The 19,513-nt window shown below is 54.8% G+C and overlaps 2 protein-coding genes across 4 annotated transcripts in view; both read right to left on the reverse strand.

Annotated features, from left to right (window-relative positions):
- The window catches only part of KMT2A (lysine methyltransferase 2A), a 46,576-nt gene extending 30,513 nt beyond the window's left edge, over nucleotides 1-16,063 (reverse strand). For all 3 annotated transcript variants that reach the window (XM_063355228.1, XM_063355227.1, XM_063355226.1), the window contains exons 1-4: nucleotides 15,704-16,063; nucleotides 5,523-5,592; nucleotides 1,781-4,449; nucleotides 309-486 (exon numbers count right to left, since the gene is read on the reverse strand). In XM_063355228.1, coding sequence (XP_063211298.1) covers nucleotides 309-486; nucleotides 1,781-4,449; nucleotides 5,523-5,592; nucleotides 15,704-16,048 — 3,262 coding nt within the window. In that variant the 5' untranslated portion in view covers nucleotides 16,049-16,063. The remainder of the gene's footprint in view (nucleotides 1-308; nucleotides 487-1,780; nucleotides 4,450-5,522; nucleotides 5,593-15,703) is intronic.
- Nucleotides 16,064-18,759: 2,696 nt separating this feature from the next.
- ATP5MG (ATP synthase membrane subunit g) lies at nucleotides 18,760-19,478 on the reverse strand. The gene is made up of 3 exons (XM_063355260.1): nucleotides 19,322-19,478; nucleotides 19,005-19,165; nucleotides 18,760-18,922 (listed from the first exon to the last, which is right to left on the reverse strand). Exons 1-3 carry the CDS (start codon nucleotides 19,374-19,376, stop codon nucleotides 18,824-18,826), a joined length of 315 nt encoding a protein of 104 aa, XP_063211330.1. The 5' UTR covers nucleotides 19,377-19,478; the 3' UTR covers nucleotides 18,760-18,823.
- Nucleotides 19,479-19,513: the final 35 nt, after the last annotated feature.

The following is a 19,513-nucleotide window of genomic DNA, read 5'->3' on the forward strand; positions in this document are numbered from 1 at the left end:
CATGAAGCGTAAGTTCACCTGCAGAGCCACACAAGGGGCGCGCGAGTGCACGTGTATACGCGTATGTACACACATACGTACGCGCGCATACGCATGTGCACACCCCGCCCCGAGCAGAGCAGAAGTTTAGTGCAGAACACACATTATAATGATTACCGATGGTTAAAAGGATTAACCCTGTTCGAGCGGCACTGTAACGGAGAGCCTGTTTAACACACTTTCCCTTGCTAATCACTTGAAGTCCTCGTTGTAAGCAGTCAACAAACGCTGTACGAACCCACAGATGAAAACGAAAACTCTTAACTCACCGTCATTCCCCATGGAAGACAGTATCTTCTCCCGCTCCTCCCACGGTAAGGCACTCAGAGTGGGCATGTCATCAGGAAACACCGCTCGCTTGCGGCCCAGCGCAACAGCTGCTCTCCTGCAAACGTGTTTGATCCGTGGTCCTCGCACCGATGTTTCCGATGAATCGCTCTCTTGCCCCTGGATTTCAGAACACAAGAACAGACAGTATTCCTAAGGAAGGTACGAAGATGAGGCTGAGAAACATGCAATGGAAACTTCTAAGCTACCTAAAAAGAGTTAAACTTCATCTCAGCTCACGCTTTGTAAGAATCGGGATAAAAATAAAGACTCTCAGCCTTCTAAGCCTCGGTTATCCAAGAGAGGATAAACTCAAAAGAACAAGAGGCTTTACTCATTTGGAATTACAAGGTACATTTCTACCTGCTACTGGAAAGCAGCAAACTGGGCTCAAGAAGGCGTCTTATCAAGGCACCGGTATCACAAAAACCAGAGTCGACTGGAATTAGACCAACACTTGGTGCTAACTCATCCAGCAGAAGACAGAAGGAAATGAAGCTGTTTGACAGCTTCGGAGCCGCCGGCCTTTAAGATGAGGGGCTCGTGTTTATCGAGGTGCTATAAGAAACGTAGCATTTTAGTACCATTTTCCACGTTTCCACCACAGGATTCCGAAATATCTCCTCCTAAAAGAACTCCCCCAAAGAGGTAATTGTGAGGGCCTGGGCTGCTTCCACACCAGGCCAGGCACACAGAAGCATGCGCTTCATCTCAGAGACAACAGCTTTGAGAGTCTCCTATTCAGAACACGCACTAGTGATTTTCAACACTAGTGCCATTAAGGAAAGTAAAGGTTTACACAAAGCGTACTTCACCTACCTTTCTGGCAGCTAAAGAGGACTGCAGAAACAGGGAAAAGGGAGAGAGAAGAGAGGAAAGCGGCAGGAAGCAGCGGCCCTGATCAGAGGCAAAATCCCAATGGATTTTACTCCCGCCCGTAAGCGACAGATCATCACCGTGTGAAGTTAAAAACAGACAGAGACCAGACCAACTCTATCTTCAGAAGGCAGCTTTCTGCTCGAGAAGGGCCTACGGGAAACACTGAGGCCGAGAAAGACTCCTGCAGTTTGCCAGAATGGTGCTTTTCAGGGCGAGTGCTACTGCTCTAGCTGCTCGCTCTGCTCACAGTTATTCAGAGGAGCCCACAGCAGCTACGCCGTGCTGAGCTCTACAAATGCAGGCAGCTCCCCCCCTGGGCTGACGGCACAGCAGCCCCCTCTCCCCCCAGCTTCTGCCCAGGGCTTCTTCTCCTGTTCGGGTCGGTTGCCATCTGTTGCACTAGCAGCTGCTTAGCTCAGCACCTTAATTCTTCACGCTTAGGATACGAATGCTACTTGTGACTTTCACTGCAAGTTCAAAATGAGACGCGCTCTAGCGAAAAAACACAACGAAACCACCTTGGAAAAAGGAATACCTGTGCTTTTGGCTGGTCTGTTTGTTTGAGGGACTTGCTTTTCTCAATCTTGTACAGCTGGGCTTTTGCCTTCTTCAGAAGGCTGGCCACCCTCTTGTCAGTCATCGGCAGTTTGTCCGCTTGAGCCAGCATGGAGCTGATGGAGGAGGCGGAATGTTTAACAGTGCTTGAGGAGGGAGCAGAAAGACGCAAGGCTTTTTCCTTCTCCAGAGACGGCGCAGCGGGGCTGAGGTCCAGATCCGACTTGTCTAACCCCCCTCTGCCTTTCTTGGACGTTTTGGTTTTGATGGCTGCCGTATCTGCCAGAGCAGCAGCGGAAACCTCTGCCGCGGGATCTAGTGCCATAGACTTCTTCCGCCCGGCAGGTTTTTTGGCAGACGATGATGCTGCAACGTCTTCGCTGACAACTTTTTCTTTGGGCATTTTACCTACAGGAAACAAAGCAGAGCTACTCTGAATTTCCGACCCTTTTCTCCTTTTCTCTTTCCGTGACTCCCGTTTGTTCTCCTTTTCTCTCTCTCTGTCTTTCTCTCTGCTCTTGTCCTTCTCCAGGCTTTTGTCAGCATCTTTATCTTTGGAGAGTTCCTCTGCCGCCCTGTCCTTGTTTCTGCCTCTCTCTGTCTGGGGGCTCGACGTGAACCAGGGGAAGAGAGGAGTGGGGCTACCGGAGGAGAAAGGCTCTGCCGGAGTGCTGGTCTGCTTCCTCGGCCTCTGGCTTCTTTCTGCCGATTCCCCAGACTGTGTCAGGGAATGGGAAGGAAAAGTAAAAGTTGAATTTAAGGCACTAGTGGCAAGAGAACTAACAGAAATGCTAGTTAATGAGGAAGAGACAGAAGACTGTGGGGTGAGAGTTGTCAGGTCAGAGGTACTGAGTCTCCCGCTTCTCGTCCTCATGGAGTGCGAAGGAGATCTGGGTTCCGATCGGATTGGGCTGAACACCCTCCTCTTCCGCTTCCGAGAGGAGACACCCGCTGCGGAGGTCCCCGTAGTGGTTCGACCGACGGCTGAGGGCAGCGTGACAGACTCAAAGATCCTGGAGTGGGCCTCGCTGGGCGTGAACCTGGGTGCCCTCAGCAGGGGACTCCTCTTGTGCATGTCAAACCTGGTTCCGGAGTGAAGAGAAAACAGACGCGCTGGAGCCGTAGCTCCTGGCGTTGAGAAGCCGGATGCAAAGCCAACGTCCTCCGGTGTCAGCGGCGGGGGTCTGAAGTTATCGAATATTGGTTTGCGAATGAGCCCCTCTTTGGCATACTTTGCTGATGAGAAGTACTGCGGTTCTGACCTGGAATGCTTCAGGGAGGTCCACCTGAACGTGGGCTCTCGCAGAATTGACTTGCGTTTCTCTTGCATGGGCGCAGCAGAAGCGGGGAGAAAGGGTGAGGCTAGCGGGATGGTGGGAGGCATTAGCCAGGGGGTATGGTCCGAGATGCTGGAGGCGGGCTGCAGTGGCGGCGGGGGAGTGAGCAAGGGGGGAGGAGGAGAGGAGGAGGACTGCTGCTGCGGCACGCTCGGTAAGGCTGACAGCTTCTTAGCAGTCCTCTGTCCAAAACTTCGTTCCGTTATCGAAAATCTTCTGTTTCTCCTGTCGCTGTTGTCGTTTTCAGGGGACTGAGAAACAGGCAGCGGTGCATGAACTTCTGGAGTATTGCTCCGCTCTTCAGAGAGCGCCTGCATCTCCTCAGAAGCCTGGGAGTCTGTAGAGGTATCCACGCTGGGGCTGCTGGACCGCGAAGAGTCCGAAGACATCTGGGACGAATGCTGGGAAGCAGCGCTGGACTTTTCACTGGAGCCACAAGACGTAGCGCTGAACCTGCTGTTTGGTGTGGATTCTAGTCTGGATATTTTGATAGGAGGATCGTAGTCTTCGTCCTCAATGAACCGTTTGGGTGTTTTGATAATCCGTGAAGAGATAGCACTCACGACCGGCATGATGAACTGTCGGATATTTTTGAGCTGGGTTCTCCCCTTCCTGCCCTGCAGTTTGGCCGCTTCTTTCTCGATCTTTTTTTGCGCCCCCTTTTTAGCCCTCTGCAAGAGTTGCTTGGCAATGGCAGCATCCGTCCTTTTGGTGGAAGGTATAATCCTGACAGGCTTAATCCTGCGCGGACTCTGTCTGACAGCGGTTTTCTCTTCCTTCGTAGGAGGTGGCGTGCCATCCTTTTCTTTGCGGATCCTTTGGGGCTTCTCCAGCTGCGAGTTCATGACTAAGGCTGAGGAAGTCTTTACACGCTCAGAGGACGGCGGCCTGCCTCTCCTGCGCACAATCTGAACGCTCTTCCTCCCGATCTGAAGTTTTGCCCCAGGCTTAAATTTAGATTTCAGGGGGGAGAGCTTACTAGTTCTTAATTTCTTGATTTTAGTTGCTTGCTGAAATGTAGTGGATGGTGACCTTTTGATTTTCTTCAGACTCTCTTTTTCTTCTTTACTGCCCTTCTGAACGTCCGACGTGTCCTTTACTTGTGACAATTTGAACTTCACGCTCGTAAGCGTCGGAGGTCTTCCTCGTCTCTTTTCCCCGCTCTTCAACTCCTTCTTCTTTACCTTCTCCATGGACGTGGTTTCAGACTTGCTTGAGGGGGAACACACTGATGAAGAGTCTGAGAGTACAGCTGAACTTCGGTCAGAACTGCTCCGGGGCCTCCCACGAGGTTTCCGTGGACTGGATTTAACTGAGAGGGAGCAGAGAACACATTAAATTTCTCCGAGTGTCAGATCAGCGTTACCCAGGTCACCCAAATATTTACTCAGCATCAGTCACACCGCCTGTACAAGTTACCAAGACATTTCAGTTAATCAAAAGATAAAAATACAGCTCTATCAATACACGTAAAGAGCACCTTCCCAACAAACCTCTTCTCCCACATAAAATACGAAGTAGATCATTTCTTTTAAGAACACAAGCTTGCCTTTTCACAACAGCTATATATGCAATGGCACAAAGCCACTATCAACCTGATGTTGAGAGGGAAAAATAATTCTTAAGGGCATGTGCCACCTTTCAAACACAGTAAAAGATTTTTTATTTTTTTTTAAAGCAGATGACAGCTAGTTGAAAGGAAAACCCAAGTTCCTTCTGCAGTACCATCCATCTGCGCTGCTAAGGGACAGGCCAGTAAACCCAGCAAATCCAGCTGCTCCAGCTCTGGGTCTCCCGGAGGCACCACGTCCTGCCCTGGAACCCCCCTTAGCAAGGGCTCCACAGCAGTTTGTGGGCAAGGCCCAGCTGAGGGCGTCATGGTGGTGACGAGCAGAGGGCTGCGGTGAGAGCATTTATTGATGAGAACCTCAGTCACAGCTGAGCTCATTCACTGGCAGCCCCATCAGGATTTGATCCTACATCTCGAAAGCTGAAAACGCAACAGCTTAGCTCCTTGGTGTTCTATATTTGTTTGGTTTCCAAAAACGGGAAGGTTCCAGTTACAGGCAATAATGAGTCTATTGAAAGATGGTGAAATATTCAAGCCAGTTTTAGATCCTTACTATTAAAATAACTGCCTCTCCAAAACGCTAACACGAGGTTTCAAATACTGATTTCATCAATATAACTCTTTTACTCTGTTTTTTTACAAGTTTCCCTGTTCCGTAACAGATTACGTGTAAAGAGCCCAAAACTGAGTTGAATGCAAAGACTGGGCTGGCCATTACGGTAGATGGGATTTGATGGAACGAACAGAAGGGGCAGAGCAAAGCCATCACAAAGGAGAATACAGAGTCGACATCCATCCCTGCGACTCGAACGTACCTGTGGGGGACCTGGTGGGACTTCGTACTTTGACTTCTTCATCTGAACCAAAACCTAAAAACTGTTCATCCTGCAATGAGAAAGCCGATGGAAATTTGAAGACATGGATATTAACATCAAAACGAACTTTGCTATGATCAAAGCGTGAAAGGATTCTAGAGGATTTTCCCTCCCCAAATAACATACTGGCATTTGTTCTTCTAGCCAACAATTGCTAAAAAGGAAAGACAACTTGTGTATATACATATGAAGCAGCTACAGTTTACAGCTACGGAATGATCAAAAAGAGTTATGGGGAAACAAAGGACAAGTGGGTATGGAAACAAACCCTTAATGCATAAAACCTGCCGCTCATATCAAACCACAAAGGCCTAGCTTTATAAGCTCGTGTTCAAACTACCCTGAAGCCATACTCCAGCAAGAGAAGCGTTTTTCCGTTTCAAGACTAACTTCCTCCAGCTCATGTAAAAGCCTCTGTGGATGAGCAGAAGCACCTGAGGTTTGTAATTCTGCCTGAGCATCCTGGAGCTTGACCATGACCTCAGGGCTCGCCCCAGGCCCTTTCTGACAGCTCCCCCCAAGGGGGGGCTTCCCACTGCTCCCCCAAGACCCCCCAGCCATGCGTATGGCCTCTGGAAGGGAAATGGAGCCCAAGAGCCGCAGCCTGTCGTAGCACTAAATACCCAGAAACACTGCAAACCAGCACGGTGGCAGAACCAGCTTTCTCTCGGTGGCACCAAAGGGTGTCCCTCTCCTACAGCTCCCAGCAAAGCCACCACCAAAGCAGCATTTCTTCCAAGGGACCACAACCTGCACTCCTTGTCCCATTGCAGAGCGATGGAAGTAGTAGCCACGTAGGTAACGCTATGGAACCTCATGGACTATTTTCTTAAAAATTGACTCTGGATTACAGTAAAGGTGGCTTCTGTTGTATTGGGTTGGTTGGTTTTTTTTCAATTCACTTCAGACTTTGTCTTTAGGAGAGATGAGAACCCGATTTCTATTGTAAAGCTTTTTCCCCGACAGAGGCAGGATGTTAAAGGCACTCTGTTCACGTTAAGGCAGGTTTCAGGTGTCCTGAAAGCAAAAAGGTGCCACACTAACCGGGAGAAGGTGAGCTGTGCAAAGGACTAACACCATTTCCTGATGCAGCTTGGGCCTGATAAAAGACTTTATCAAAACAGCGCCTTTTTTCCGCCTTGTGCTTTCCACGTGAAATTTCTAATTCACTGACTTACAGGACAGACCAGGAAGAAAGTCTTGGCTACTGAAACCAGTTAAACAAATTAAACAACACGCACTGAGACCCGTACAGGAAAGTCGATAAAAAGCAACGAAGCTTAAGACAAACTATTTCTCAAAATGTTCTGCTTGGTTTCTGTTTGATGAGCCTCGGTATTAAACGATTCAAGTAGAGTAAATGCTCTGAGCAGAGGGCCGTTCAAGTTTTCAACACAAATAACGCTCTAGTAAGTGAAATACGATGCACACACACTTAGGCTGCAGCTCACAATCGCTGCAAGCAAATACCCCTGCGCCGTGCCGGAGCGGGATGGTCCGGCCCTTCCTCACGCCCCTGCCGCCTACCTGCTCTCTGCAGCCGCAGCAGCGATGCCGAGAGAACCAGAAAAAGCAACGATAAAGCAAGGTAAAAGAAAAAAAAAATTAGGGCAAAACACATTGTTTCTACCCGAGGAACCTTGCACCACACAGAACCCCCCAAGACCTCTTCCTGGAAGGGAAAAACTCCCACTTCTCAACTCCAATCGTAAAGCAACGAACCTGGCGCGAGAGGCGGCCGCTCCCCAGCACGTGGGCTGTGCGGGATGTAAACACCGCTGCGCCGCATGGCCTGCCAGGGACACGGCAGCAAGGCACCCCACCGCCGGGGACAAACTTGGGCTGAAACGGTCTGAACGCTGAGAACGCCAGCAGAAAAAGAACAAGCTACGTATGGGTTTGGAAATGCAAAGGGAACAGCCGCTCACCCCATGCGATCTCCTCCTCCCCAGCCTACCAAACCCTGAGACTGCAGCATTTCAAACACACAACCACGTGCATACAGCGTACGCTGGGTACGGAGATGGGCCAAACAACGCTGACTGCTGGGCATGAGCACATCTCCCCCAAGGAAACAGAACCTGCCGCAAGCAGAAGGCTCTTACAGCACACGTACAGCCCCTTGTGGGAGAATCCTACAGACTGCTTGGTGAACAGAGACAGCAGCGACTGCTTTCCATAAAACAATTCATTTCCACGTCTCCCAGCTCTCATTAAACAGCTCCCCAGTGCTTGGTTCGTTAGCTGCACAGGAAGGGTGCTGAGCAAGGGGTGCCTGCCGGCTGTGCCCCCAGAGCACCCGGCAAAGGCAGAGCCCCCCTCCCCACCACGGTGCCACTGTGCCCGGCTCCGAGGACCGGTCACCTTTCCAACAGGCCACTTAAAACACCAAATAAACAAACAAATTAATTTTAGGAAGAGTAACTGACGGAAAGGCTTATTTACAAGACGGAATTAGAGCCCATCCCTGGACAGAGAGGCAAGTTCAGGGAGTCTACACTAAAAGCAGTTACTGGCGCTCAACTTACACGTGTGTGAAATGCTCGCTGTTGGCCAACAGCTGCCAATCTCCGGTCACAAAGAGAGAGATGCAGCTAATGTTAAACACAGTCTCGCACACTGCAAATCAAAATAACCCCCTGTCTAACACCAGAGCTGGGAAGGGGCTGACAGAGAGCAGGCACGCAGTTAAAGCTACGAGCCGACACTTTGGTGTTCCAAGGTACCGGCACCACGCGACAGAAGCGCGTTTTCTGCCCAGAACCAAACACCAGCCTGAGGGCACAGGAGAACCCACCGTGTGGCTCCAGCCACCCCTCTGCCTTTTTGGGCTCTTCATGAAAAGAAAGCTGTATGTGTCTTTTACTTCCCCTGGAACCTGCATTATTTCTAACTTGCTCCATTATCTTACTTTTCCAATGGGATACCTTCATTCTGGCTTTGGCCCCATATCCTGGGAATGATCTTTTTTCCCTCCTTTCCTACCAAGCACTCACCAGAAGCAGCTACAGGAAAAAGGCTCTCCACAAAATGATTCCCTTGGCTTCATTTACAACTACAAGCAGCACAACCAACACGTCACTCATGTTTGCTGGGTGACATTCATGAGTGCATCGGTGACCCTAAAGCAGCCGCTCTCCGACCTGGGAAGGCAGCCTGGCAACTTGGCAGAGAAGATTGAAAAGGCCACCAAGTCCCAGCCCATATTTGCCAGGCTGAGCCATCCAGTCAGCCATCATACCTCAAAATGCACTTTTGTGGCAAATTAGGCAGGAACAGCTTCCCTCCAGTCTTTCAGAAGTGACTATAAAGCACGACAGATGGAGAGTGATTAAAAACCATAATGATTTTGAACGTGACCTCATTTACCTGTGAAAGAATAATGCAACACAGAAAAGGTCACTGGGGATTATAAACAAAAGGATGAGGGAAGGCTTGCCTCGGTGCAAGGCACAAAGCCCAACCAAGCAGGCAAGGGGCCACCTCTCCACGGGCAGCAGCTTCCCCGTACATCCCCCACCCGAACGCGACCTCACCTCAGCTGGTTTCAACCCCAAAGTTGTGAGCCGATGGAGAAAGCCTTTTCCTGAAGTAGCCCAGCTACTGCAAGGACAGAAAAGTTGCGAGCAAATCTCTTATTACAACTTTCTTGAGCAAAATTACTTTTCAAAGTATTTCCAACTAAAGATCTCAGAGCAAAATCCACCTTTGAATGAGAAACTATCCTGAAGGTACCGACTGACATCCCGATCTCTGTCTAGGGAACAACAGCATAACCCGCACCACTGCGGGCCCATGAAGTGGCACGGGACGGTCATCAAAGCTGTTCCAATCTGCTCCTGCAAAGGTTTATTTAATTTTACAATAGAGTCACTGAACAACGCTTTACTTTTCTTCCTGTTCATCGTCTTGGTCTTGGCCCCAATTATACAGCACCTCATCTCTTGGAAAGAGATAAGCTATTTTTAGAAGCTCATTCAGAAGCCTGCTTAGTAACTACGGCACAACATCTAACAAACTCCTCTCCTTTCAGCAGAGTAAACATCCTTGGAGGCTGGCAATCAGTAACCCCGAGATGACGGCCGGGAGCCCTCTGCGCTCGTGTCGGGAGCAGAGTCATCCGCGAGCTGAGGGAGATGCTCCCTAAGCGACTGCCTGCGATGCGACGTTGCTAATAAGTGGCAGGGCACTTGGGGTTACTGCTATGTACCGGCTCAGCTGAGGGTCCACTTGTCCTTTCATCCTTTAATTAGACGAAACCTCGGAATGGGAGTGACGCACAGGCTATGCTGGGGCTTCGCCTGGAAACAGCACCGATGCACACAGCGTGTCCCGAGAGCACGGAACAGCTCTGGGTTAGGTCCCTGCCACTCGACAGCCCCCAGGCCAGAACACTGGGAGATACAGCGCTGCCACTGCACTGCAGCCGGACCCTCGGCCACCAACCACCACAATACAACCCCGATTAGGGCTGCGGCTTCCAGAGGCCCTTGGACGACACCTCATTTTAGAATTAGAAAGAGCAAGCTGCTCCGTACGGGGCTCCAGTGTGGAAAACGCCCATTGTGACAGTATTATCGGGCGCGCAGATCAGTCCTGCTAGAAGGAGAATGAGAATATCCAAGGTTAGGAGGTAATGACACAGCCAGTCTCTCACTGTTTGGCCAAACCACGAGCAGCGGAACAGACTAACTTACAGCAGCGGCCCACCAACAACACACAGTCGGTCTCTGCTTTCCACAGAGTCCCGGTTCCATCCTGGATGAGAAACTGATTTACAATTTCCCCTCTGAAGGAAGAGGGAGGCTTTTCAGAGCACCTGGAACAGTCCCATTCTCGTCGCAACAAGCTTTCGACACCACCTCTGAGTAAGGGGCAGCCAAACCAGTACCTAGAAAGAGTCAGCTTGTGCCCGGCGAGGGAAAAGCCAGACCAAAGCTCCTGCACCACATCTAAGAGACCACTGGCAACACACTGCTTCTGGCAAGCCAAATCTCTCTCTCTCACACTTCCATAATGGACGTTTAGAAAGCAAGGCTTCAGCTGGACTGGGACAACTGAAGAGAGGAAAGACTTCTAGAGTTTGTTGGTAAATAAAAGTAGATGTAACTAACACAGCTGCCCAACCCACCAAAGAGCGGGCTGCAAGACTTCAGACCCATCTACACCCACACGGCCGTGATCTAAAGCTGCTGTATTGATGCGTTAAACAAGTCTTTAGTGGTGGCAAACTCATCTTTCGCTCCTGTGGAAACGTACACTGCCTGGCAAAGCACGGAAATTAAAGTCGAACTATGCCTTGTAGCTTGGCTTGGGGGGCAAACAGGTCACCCCTCTGAGGGAATTTTGTGGCATCCCTTCACCTCAAGGTCCAAGGATTCACCGTCAGTGCATGAGACTGCACTGAGGAGACTCACCGTAATGACCTGCAATACCCTCAGTAAAACGCCAGATCATCAAAACCCCAGAGGCTTCTGCTGTGTGGCCACTAGCCGAAAGGATTCAATTGCCAGAGAAGCATCACGTTTGCGTAGTTCACAAGAACACGCGTTCCTTGCCAAAGCCGTGCCCAGTGGCCACCAACGCTGGAGAGAGACCTGAGATGCAGCATCTCTTCTCCAGCGGCTCCCTTGTCTGCCCTTCACCAACACCTCGCTGCAATCCAGCCTGGACTTCGCAAGAGACCAGAGGGGACGAGGACGCCTTCCAATAAATGCCAGATAGAAGAGGAGACGACGCTGCTGGAGTGACAAACATTTGCTGGTTGGCAACCTGGACCAACGAAACGAAGTCCTCTGCCGGAAAGCTCCCTCTGATGACAAGTTACCCGCATTTCTGTTCTTCTGTTCGCTGAAACCAAATCGAGCTGAAACCTGAACAAAACGCCTCCTTGTCACAGCTTTACTTCACATAAGACAGCCTTTTCCCACGTAATTCTCAGTGCTTAACAGCGGTACGGGCAGCGAGTGTTGGCACCGCAGCTGGAAGAGCTGCAACCAGCGTGTCGCCGCACACGTGTCCGAGGAGATAAGCGCTGTGGAAGCTTGTGGAAGCCATCGGCACTGTCCCGCACACATTCAACAGGCTGGGAGGAGGCAGCCTCGGTGGGGACGCCCTTGGAAGGCAGTCAGACGAGGCGGAGAAGCGAGCTACTGACTCAAAGAGTTACCCAGTCTCTTCCCTCATTTCCTCCAAGCACTGTACAGTAAAATCTGTAGTTCAGCGCTTTGATGACAGTACAGAAGCAGGCAGTGAAGCACGCCGCTGCAAGAGTCTGTCCCACGACCTCTCCAGCTGAAGAGAGGGTAACACGGAAAAGCCCCCAGAGCAAACTGGTCAGCGTGTGCTGCTGCTGCTTCTGAAACTGCCTGACCTACCCATCACTGCCATCAGCGGAGCGAGGGGCACCACCTTCCATCGACCGACAACAGCTTCTCACTCCTTTCTGCCAAAAAGCTTCACAAAGCCACCCCTCGGAGGGTTTCCAGTACTGTGTGACGCTGACCAAATCACAGACACAGGAAACTCGCATGGTTGAAACATGTCCTTTTATTTTCACACGTCTGACAAAGGAGCACCTGAATCTTGGGAAAGCAGAAGCAGCATGAAGGAGCCCTCCATCTCTGGGGCCACCATCTGCATTGCCTTCACCGCACGTCCCTTGTTTGACATCAACACCTCGGAGCAGTTCTTTCCCCACGCGGGAACTGAGCTACCAGTACAGACTCTACGGCTCTGCCTCGCAGGTTGAACACTCAGGAAGCTTTACAGAGACCGTCCAACATGACACTAGCAGCGGAAATTCTGAAACAAGTAAAATTTTAATGCCCGTGGAGAAGAGACATTCTCTGTACTTCCAGATGAAGCGTGACCGTGGTGGCAGTACAGAAGCCACTCCTTCCTCCCAGCACATGGATCCAGCACCATTTCAAAACACGCCAGCCATCGATGCGCAGCGAAGATGCTAACAGTTACCTCATAAAAAATTATGATCCATGTATAATTACAGCAGCGCTAAGAGACACCATCATCATCACGACGTTCCATTTCAAACCGCAAGTTTCTGCAACTTTCAGGCTGATGCAGATTTATGGAGTAAACCGTCAACGTGCATCCAACACGCTCTCAACGTTTACATCCCAAAGCTTCAACTAAACTTCAGGGACAGGAGGGAGCTCTGAACCGACAGGCATAGCGGATATTTAACAGCTACGCGCCAAGCTTCTTTTATACCAAATACCGACATAACGAATCAAGAAAGCACAACCAAGTTTCCCTTATTGCTAAAGTGCCATTCCCCTCAAGCAGAAAGGATAACACACAGTACAAATACCACCGTTTTAAACAGTTCTAGCTTTACTGTGCAAAAAGTCCCCCCCCAGCTCTTGCGGGGACAAAACCAAGTATCATAACATATCTCACTTAAAGCGAGCCAGTTTCGAGATAACTCAGTGAAACACCAAGATGCAGCAGAAGTCAAGGATTTGTACAAAGTCACCAAAACCCGGGGAGCACGCAGTGACACTCCAGAATGCAGGTACCTTTTAGATGAGAAATAAAGTCTGCTACGTACCACAAAACGGCCAAGGAGACAAAGGAAAGACCAAGCATAACGCTTGCTCTAGACTTCTACTTTTTGGTTAGATCAAATTTTGATGGTAATGCACAATTTCAACAGGTACTCGCACAAGTGAACACCAGAATGCAGCATGCCACCAAGAGGTCACAAAAACAAGCAAGCAGAGCAGAAACGGTACATAAAAAGAGAGCAGAGCTTCTTCCTCTGACCGCCACAGGATCCTGAACTCACAGCGTCAACTCAAAGTTTATGCCCGCTACAGAAAGCCAACCCGGCTGGAGACTGTGTTCAGGCTTCACCCTCAGCCTCGTGGAAGAGAACAGAGCGAGCACCAGGCAGTTACTCCAAGGACACAGCAAGCCCAGTGAGCAGGGGTCTTCTGGAAGCCCCCTTCGAGAAGAACAACATCTCCACCCAAAGCAGGGAACAACAGGGGCACCAGGATGTCCCCGTTTCAGCGCTGCCACATGACCCTCTCCTCTGAAGAGACATGGGGTGGAACCCGCACGCCGATTTCCTAAATGTGCCAGAGCTCTTCTCACATCCCCGCTCCCGCCCGCAGAGAACTCGTGCCGCAGGAGAAGAGCTGCTGCTGCCCGGCAGCGATGGTGGGGCCTGCACCGGGACTATAACGTCTGCACAACAGGTCAACGGGCAGGAGAACCAGGTCCTGCAGTGCAAAAGTGCTTTGTTTCTCGAGCACCACCAAAGGGAAGAAACCAACTCAGCAAGCCAACCGCATGTGAACGCCGAGCGTATCCGCTCCCCGAGCGCACCCCAGAATGCAGGCACAGGCTGCAAATTTAGAGTGGGAAAAGCACCCAGACTCTGCCCCTTCCCTGCCCACGAGTGCTCAGATCAACCTCAACCTACAGACACCAAGCCATAACGAACGTTTATCACTGCTTCCCACTGCATGTACTGCTATTGGACAGAAGTCTTTAGTAACTAGATAGAAAACTGACATAAGAAGTACAATCTTTGAGATCCAAGAGCCTGTCTTCATCATCTGCCAGCACCAAGAACGTACTCAAGCTATTTTATTGTAGTGCAAAGATACCATAAAGGCACAAAGATCTCTCAAAGACATTTCGGAGTTTTTTTGAGGTGCCAAGATATACTTTAAGACAACTGGAATTAAAAAAAGACCCCGAACAACTCAATCTCATCTTAGGGGGAAAAAAAAAAAAAAAGAAAAAAAAAAAAAAGAGAAACAAAGCAACTCGCCTCCCCCCACTAAAAACCTCCCGAGTTGTTAACTCTGCGGTCAGGTTGGTTAGCCAGATTTCAGTCATTTCTGACACCAAACTAGCGTTTGTGAGGTATTAACATCTTTCAAGTGGACCCGGTGAATTCCATTGAACCTACTCTGTTGCAAACAGAAAAATGTACAAGTATCCTAAGCCACAGCCTTGAAGACTTGAAGACACCGGTATTAGATAAACGGGATGCTGGCGGGCAGCCGAGTTAAACCCCTTAAAAGCACTTCCATGACCAGCGCAAACGTGACCCCCTTCCTCCCTGCACCGCAGCTGCTGGAGCTGGAACGCTGCAGCCCAGGAATTACTCCAGCTCAGCCGCGAGCGACGAGCTCCACTTCACGGCACCCAACAGAAAACACCAGCACCCAGCCCGAAAGACACCAGAAAACACTATCTTTCTGTGCGTTTTAGTAAACTCTGGTATCGCCAGCGATGGAAAAGCAAAGCAATTGGTCTTTAACTGGGCAAAATATAGACAAAGATATGCTCACCCGCTCCACAGCTGACAACCTGCTGTAGAAGGAGAGGCAGAACCAGCCTTTCAAAATAAATTAAGCATTTCTGCCACAAAGGACCAGGGGAATTTTCTTGTGGGCACAAGGATGCAGCTCGCAAGCGCTGCAAGGCAAGAACCGGGGGAGAGGAAGGCGGCAGCTCGTAGTAAGTAACACACCCCCATCATGTCTTCCCTGCTCTGTCAATAGGTGGGCTGTTGTCAGACTCCCGCTCTGGCTGCCTTCGAAAGGCTTAAAAATAAAATAAAACGAAGGCAGGAAGAAGAGCAACTCGGAGGGGAAAAAAAAAAAAAAAGAAAAAAAAAAAAAAGCGGGCTCTGGGTGCTCGCCCCGGGGCTGGCTGGGTGTCCGGGGCACGGACCCGGCCCCCCACTCCCTCCCGGGGCCGGTACCGCGCCGAGCATCCCCGGCGGCGGGCGGGAGGAGCCGCCGCCCCCCGGCCCATCCCACCCCCGCCGGCGGGCAGCGCTGCGCACCAGTGGGGCGGGGGATAACGGGCTCCCGGGCGGCGGGGAGGGGCCCGGCCCGGCACCCCCCTCCCCTCCCGCGGCCCGGCGGCGGGGCGCGCCCTTTGTGAGGGGCGCGGGAGCGGCAGCGCGGGCCCGGCGGGCCCCGGAGGTGTGTCCGGGCGGGGGTGTGCCGGGCCGCGCCGCGCCGCGCCGCCGGGGCGGAGCGGGGATGCTGCGGAGCGGGACCCGCGGGCCGCGCCCGCCCTCGCCGTGCCACCTCCCCCCCCCACTCCCCGGCCCCGCCGCCCCTCCTCACCTCGCCGCTGCCCGCCTCGGCGCCGCAGGCCGCGCGGAACCGCCGCAGGTTGATGCCGATGGCGGCCGAGACCTGGAGCGCCGCGTCGAAGCCGGGTCCCACCCCGGCCGCGGGGCCGCCGGAGCCGCCGGAGCCCGGCGCTGCCCCGCCTCCCCCGCTTCCCGCCGCCCCGCCGGAGCACGGGCCGCCGCGCTCCCCTTCGCCCGCTGCAGCCGCCGCCGCCGGCTCGGCGGCCCGCAGGCTCCGCACGGCCGGCACCCGCAGCCGGGACCCCCCCAGCCCCCGGCGGCCCCAGCCGCCGCTGCCGGGCCGGGCAGGGAAGCGCCACCGACCGCTGTGCGCCATCTTTACTGTGAGGCGACGAGCCAGAGAGCGGGGCCGGGCTGCGCCCCGCGCCCTGCATAGCGCCTCGCCGGCCGGCAGAGGTCCTGCATAACGGCGGGCACCATGCAGGTTGCGGGGCCCCGCCATCCCGCCGCCCGGGCGGCTGGGTAAGCCATGAGCGGCAAGTGCTGGCCCGGCATAACGCTGGGCGATATGCAGAGCCCCGGGCCCGAGCCCCAGCGAAGCCCGCCGCCCTGGATAGCGCAACTCTCGCCGCCGCCCTCCCTCATAAGGCGGAGGATCATGCAGGCGCGGGGCCCCTGGCGGGCAGGCCCCGGAACCTGGCTGCTGCATAAGCGGCGCGCCAACAGTCTGCATAACCGCGGCGGCGATGCCGAGCCCGAGCGCCAGCCGCCGACGCCCAGGACCGCGCATACGGCATAGGCCGCCCCTCAACCCCCTGCATAGCGCCGGGCCGCATGCAGGGCGCGGGGCCGGCGGGAGGGCGGTGAGGCGGGGCCGGCCTGACAGGGCCCCTCAACCCTGACAGGGGGCCCGGGGACCCCCCCGCTCCGGTCAGCCGCGGCCGCCCGTCCTCGGGGCCGGTGCGCAGCTCGGGGCCTGCCCGGGGTGGCCCGGCTCCCGGGAGGAAACCAGCCGCCCGGGGAGATGCGAAGTGGAGGCGGCGCCCAGGTACCGAGGGCCGATGGCGTCGGCCCGTCCCCGCCCCGCGCCCCGCTTGCCTCCTGGGCCGGGTCGGCGTCCCGCCCGGTGCCCGCTCCGCGAGGAAGGCAAGGGCGGTGGCACTCGCCCGGCAGCTCCCTCCGGTCCCCGGCCCCGCAGCGCAGGTTCGCCTCCATCTTGTGCAGCACAGCGAGAATGGGGTTAACAGCCAACAAGTGCCCACCGCCGGCCCTGAGAGAAGCCGCGCTGCCAGCACATGAGCAGCCGCTATAAACCCTCTGCTTGGGGAGCATAGAGTACCTGGTTCCTTCAAAGCTCAGCACCCGGAGGGAGGGAGCGCCTGGGGAGGAGAGAAAGGGCGGTTGCCCCTCACAGAAGCAGCGCAACGGTGTCTGCGATGCTCAAGAGGACAGAAAAGCTTCTTGATGAGCCCTCAAGGTTTACAGATGCTGCTTCTGCTTATCCTGCTTATTTCTCCCCACCTCGCTCTGCTGCCGGGGCGCTGCTGTGGGTGCAGGGCAGGGGCAGCTCCTCCTGAGGGCTCCCAGGGAGGAAAATGAGAACGAGATCATTCCTGTCTCTGTCGGTAACGCGGAAGGAGCTGGAGCCCGTCCAAGTCCTCCCATGCTCTGCCAGTCCAGTTCAATCCCATCCTCCTTGTGACGGAGCCCAGCAGCCCCCAGGGGCCAGCACTGGCCCGGGAGCTGCAGCGCAGGGCCCAGGGCTGAGTGCCCACCCTGAGAGAGCACAGGGGCTGGGACCGAGGGACATGGGGCAGGGAGCGCTTGCAGCAGGAGCAAGTGCACTCGTGCTTCGGGAAGGGCTCCTGGGCCCAGAAAGCTCCTGCAACCCAAGATCACGCCTTAAGCCCCACGTGTGACCCCTCTGTCTGTCTCTTACCAAGGAAGATGTGCTGCAGACCCCCACTGTGCAGCCCGGTAGGTTCCCCACACCAGCATCAATCTGCTGGGCCACGGCTCGGTGCAGCCGGGAGCCATGAGCTCCTGGGGGAGCAGTCTGTGGGGCCACCCTTCACCCTTGCTGGGCTTCGGCCCGTTGCAAGAGAGCGTCACCTCCCCAGAGGGGAGCGAGGAACAGCAAAGTCCTGGGGCAGCAAAGTCAGCGATGGGAAGTGAACACAGGACAGGGAGTCCTGGAGGCCCAGGTCCCACTGCTACTCCTGTCACAGGCTCCCTGGGGAAGTTTTTACCCTCGACTTCCCCATCTACCCACAGCTGCAGCACCAGGAAACCTTTTTAACCAAAAAAGAAGAGCTTTCCATCGATGCCACCGGTGACCCCCCGGTCCCCAACTGCGAAGCGTGTGAGCTCACCTGTGCTACCTGTCGGGAGTCCAAGGGGCTTCTGGGCGGGCTGAGGCGTTGAGAAGGTCAGCTCTGCCGTGGGGAGAAGAGGGAGCGCTCCAGAGCACACGGGGCAGCCAAGCTGGGGGCTGTGGGTTCAGCAGGGAGCCGAACGCAAGGAGGAGCAAAGGAGCAGCTGATACAACATTCCAACAAGAAGCAATAGGACTGGGACCCATCTTCTGAGACAATAACTGCAGTTAGGTCCTACCCCGGCAGGACAGCAGAAAACAAGTTTTCTGAAGCCCCGTCACCTCCTGGCTGATCTCAGCGGGTTTTTGCACCCAGCTCTGCAGGAGCTGGTGGGGAACGCGCACGGCTGTGGATCCCGGAGGGCAGAGAGCTGGGATGACACCTACGGCCCAGCTTCGCTTACCTCCAAGGTGCCGCCGCACCAGCTGTGCCCCAGGCCAGCAGAACTGGGTGGACGGTGCTGCCACCCTTCTGCAAGACGCTCAGCCGGTGCCTTCGGGCAGCGTAAGCCCGGTATCGGCTTTTCCCTGGCTCCCGCTGGCCGATACGAAACGCGTTTGGGAACCAACGGAAGCATCTGTGCTCCCCGGTTGGAACCCGGGCCCTCGGGCCTTCCCCAGCGTGGTTCTCCACGGACCGAGCGCCGTCCCTGGGGACCCCTTGGGGGCCGCCCCCCGCCCCCAGCGCCACAAAAGACCACGGAGAGCCCGACACCGGTTCCCGGCTTTATTGTCACATCGCCGTTACAGGGGGGGTCCGTGGGGATGGGGAAGTCTTCAGACGTTGTACCCGATGAGGCCGCCCTTGCCGATGATCTCCCCAATGTAAAACCACATCAGCACCTCAGTAGCCACCAGCCCGTTCCTCAGCGCCTCCTGCAAGGGGAAAAAGGCCACCGGTTCGGCGCTCGGGGCCCGTCCCGGGGCCCGTCCCGGTGCCCGCACCTCCCGCCGTTACCTTGACGGTGAGCTGGGCCAGGCGGCCGCTCTGGAAGGCCCGGACCATGGCCTTCATGCTGTCCACGGCCCGCGGGATCTCGGCGGGGGTCGGCGGGGCCAGCTCCACCTTGGCGTAGTACCAGAACGTGGCCAGGCGCGGCTTCGAGTAGGCCAGGGCGGCTGCGGGAGAGGAACGGGCGGTTCCCCACCAGCAGAAGCCGAAGCCCCAGCCCCGTCCCCGTCCCCGTCCCCCCCCCCGCCCCGCTCCGCTCCGCTCCCCGTCCGTCCGTCCATCCCTCCCTCCCTGCCTGTGCAGCCCCGGTGCCCGGCGCTCACCGCTGAGGAGCTGCGGCCCGCGGGCGGCCAGGCGCTGCGCCAGCCCCTGCGCCATGCTGCCGGCACCCGCAATGTCACCCCGCCGTCCGCAGGACCCCGCCGCCTCGGCTGTCCGCGCCCCGCCCGCGCCCCGCCCGCATCAGGCGTCTGCCGCGGGCAGCCCCGCAGCGAGGACCCCGCGCGGAGCGCGCC

This window comes from Chroicocephalus ridibundus, chromosome 18 (genome assembly GCF_963924245.1).
Source record: "Chroicocephalus ridibundus chromosome 18, bChrRid1.1, whole genome shotgun sequence".
Lineage (NCBI taxonomy): Eukaryota > Metazoa > Chordata > Aves > Charadriiformes > Laridae > Chroicocephalus > Chroicocephalus ridibundus.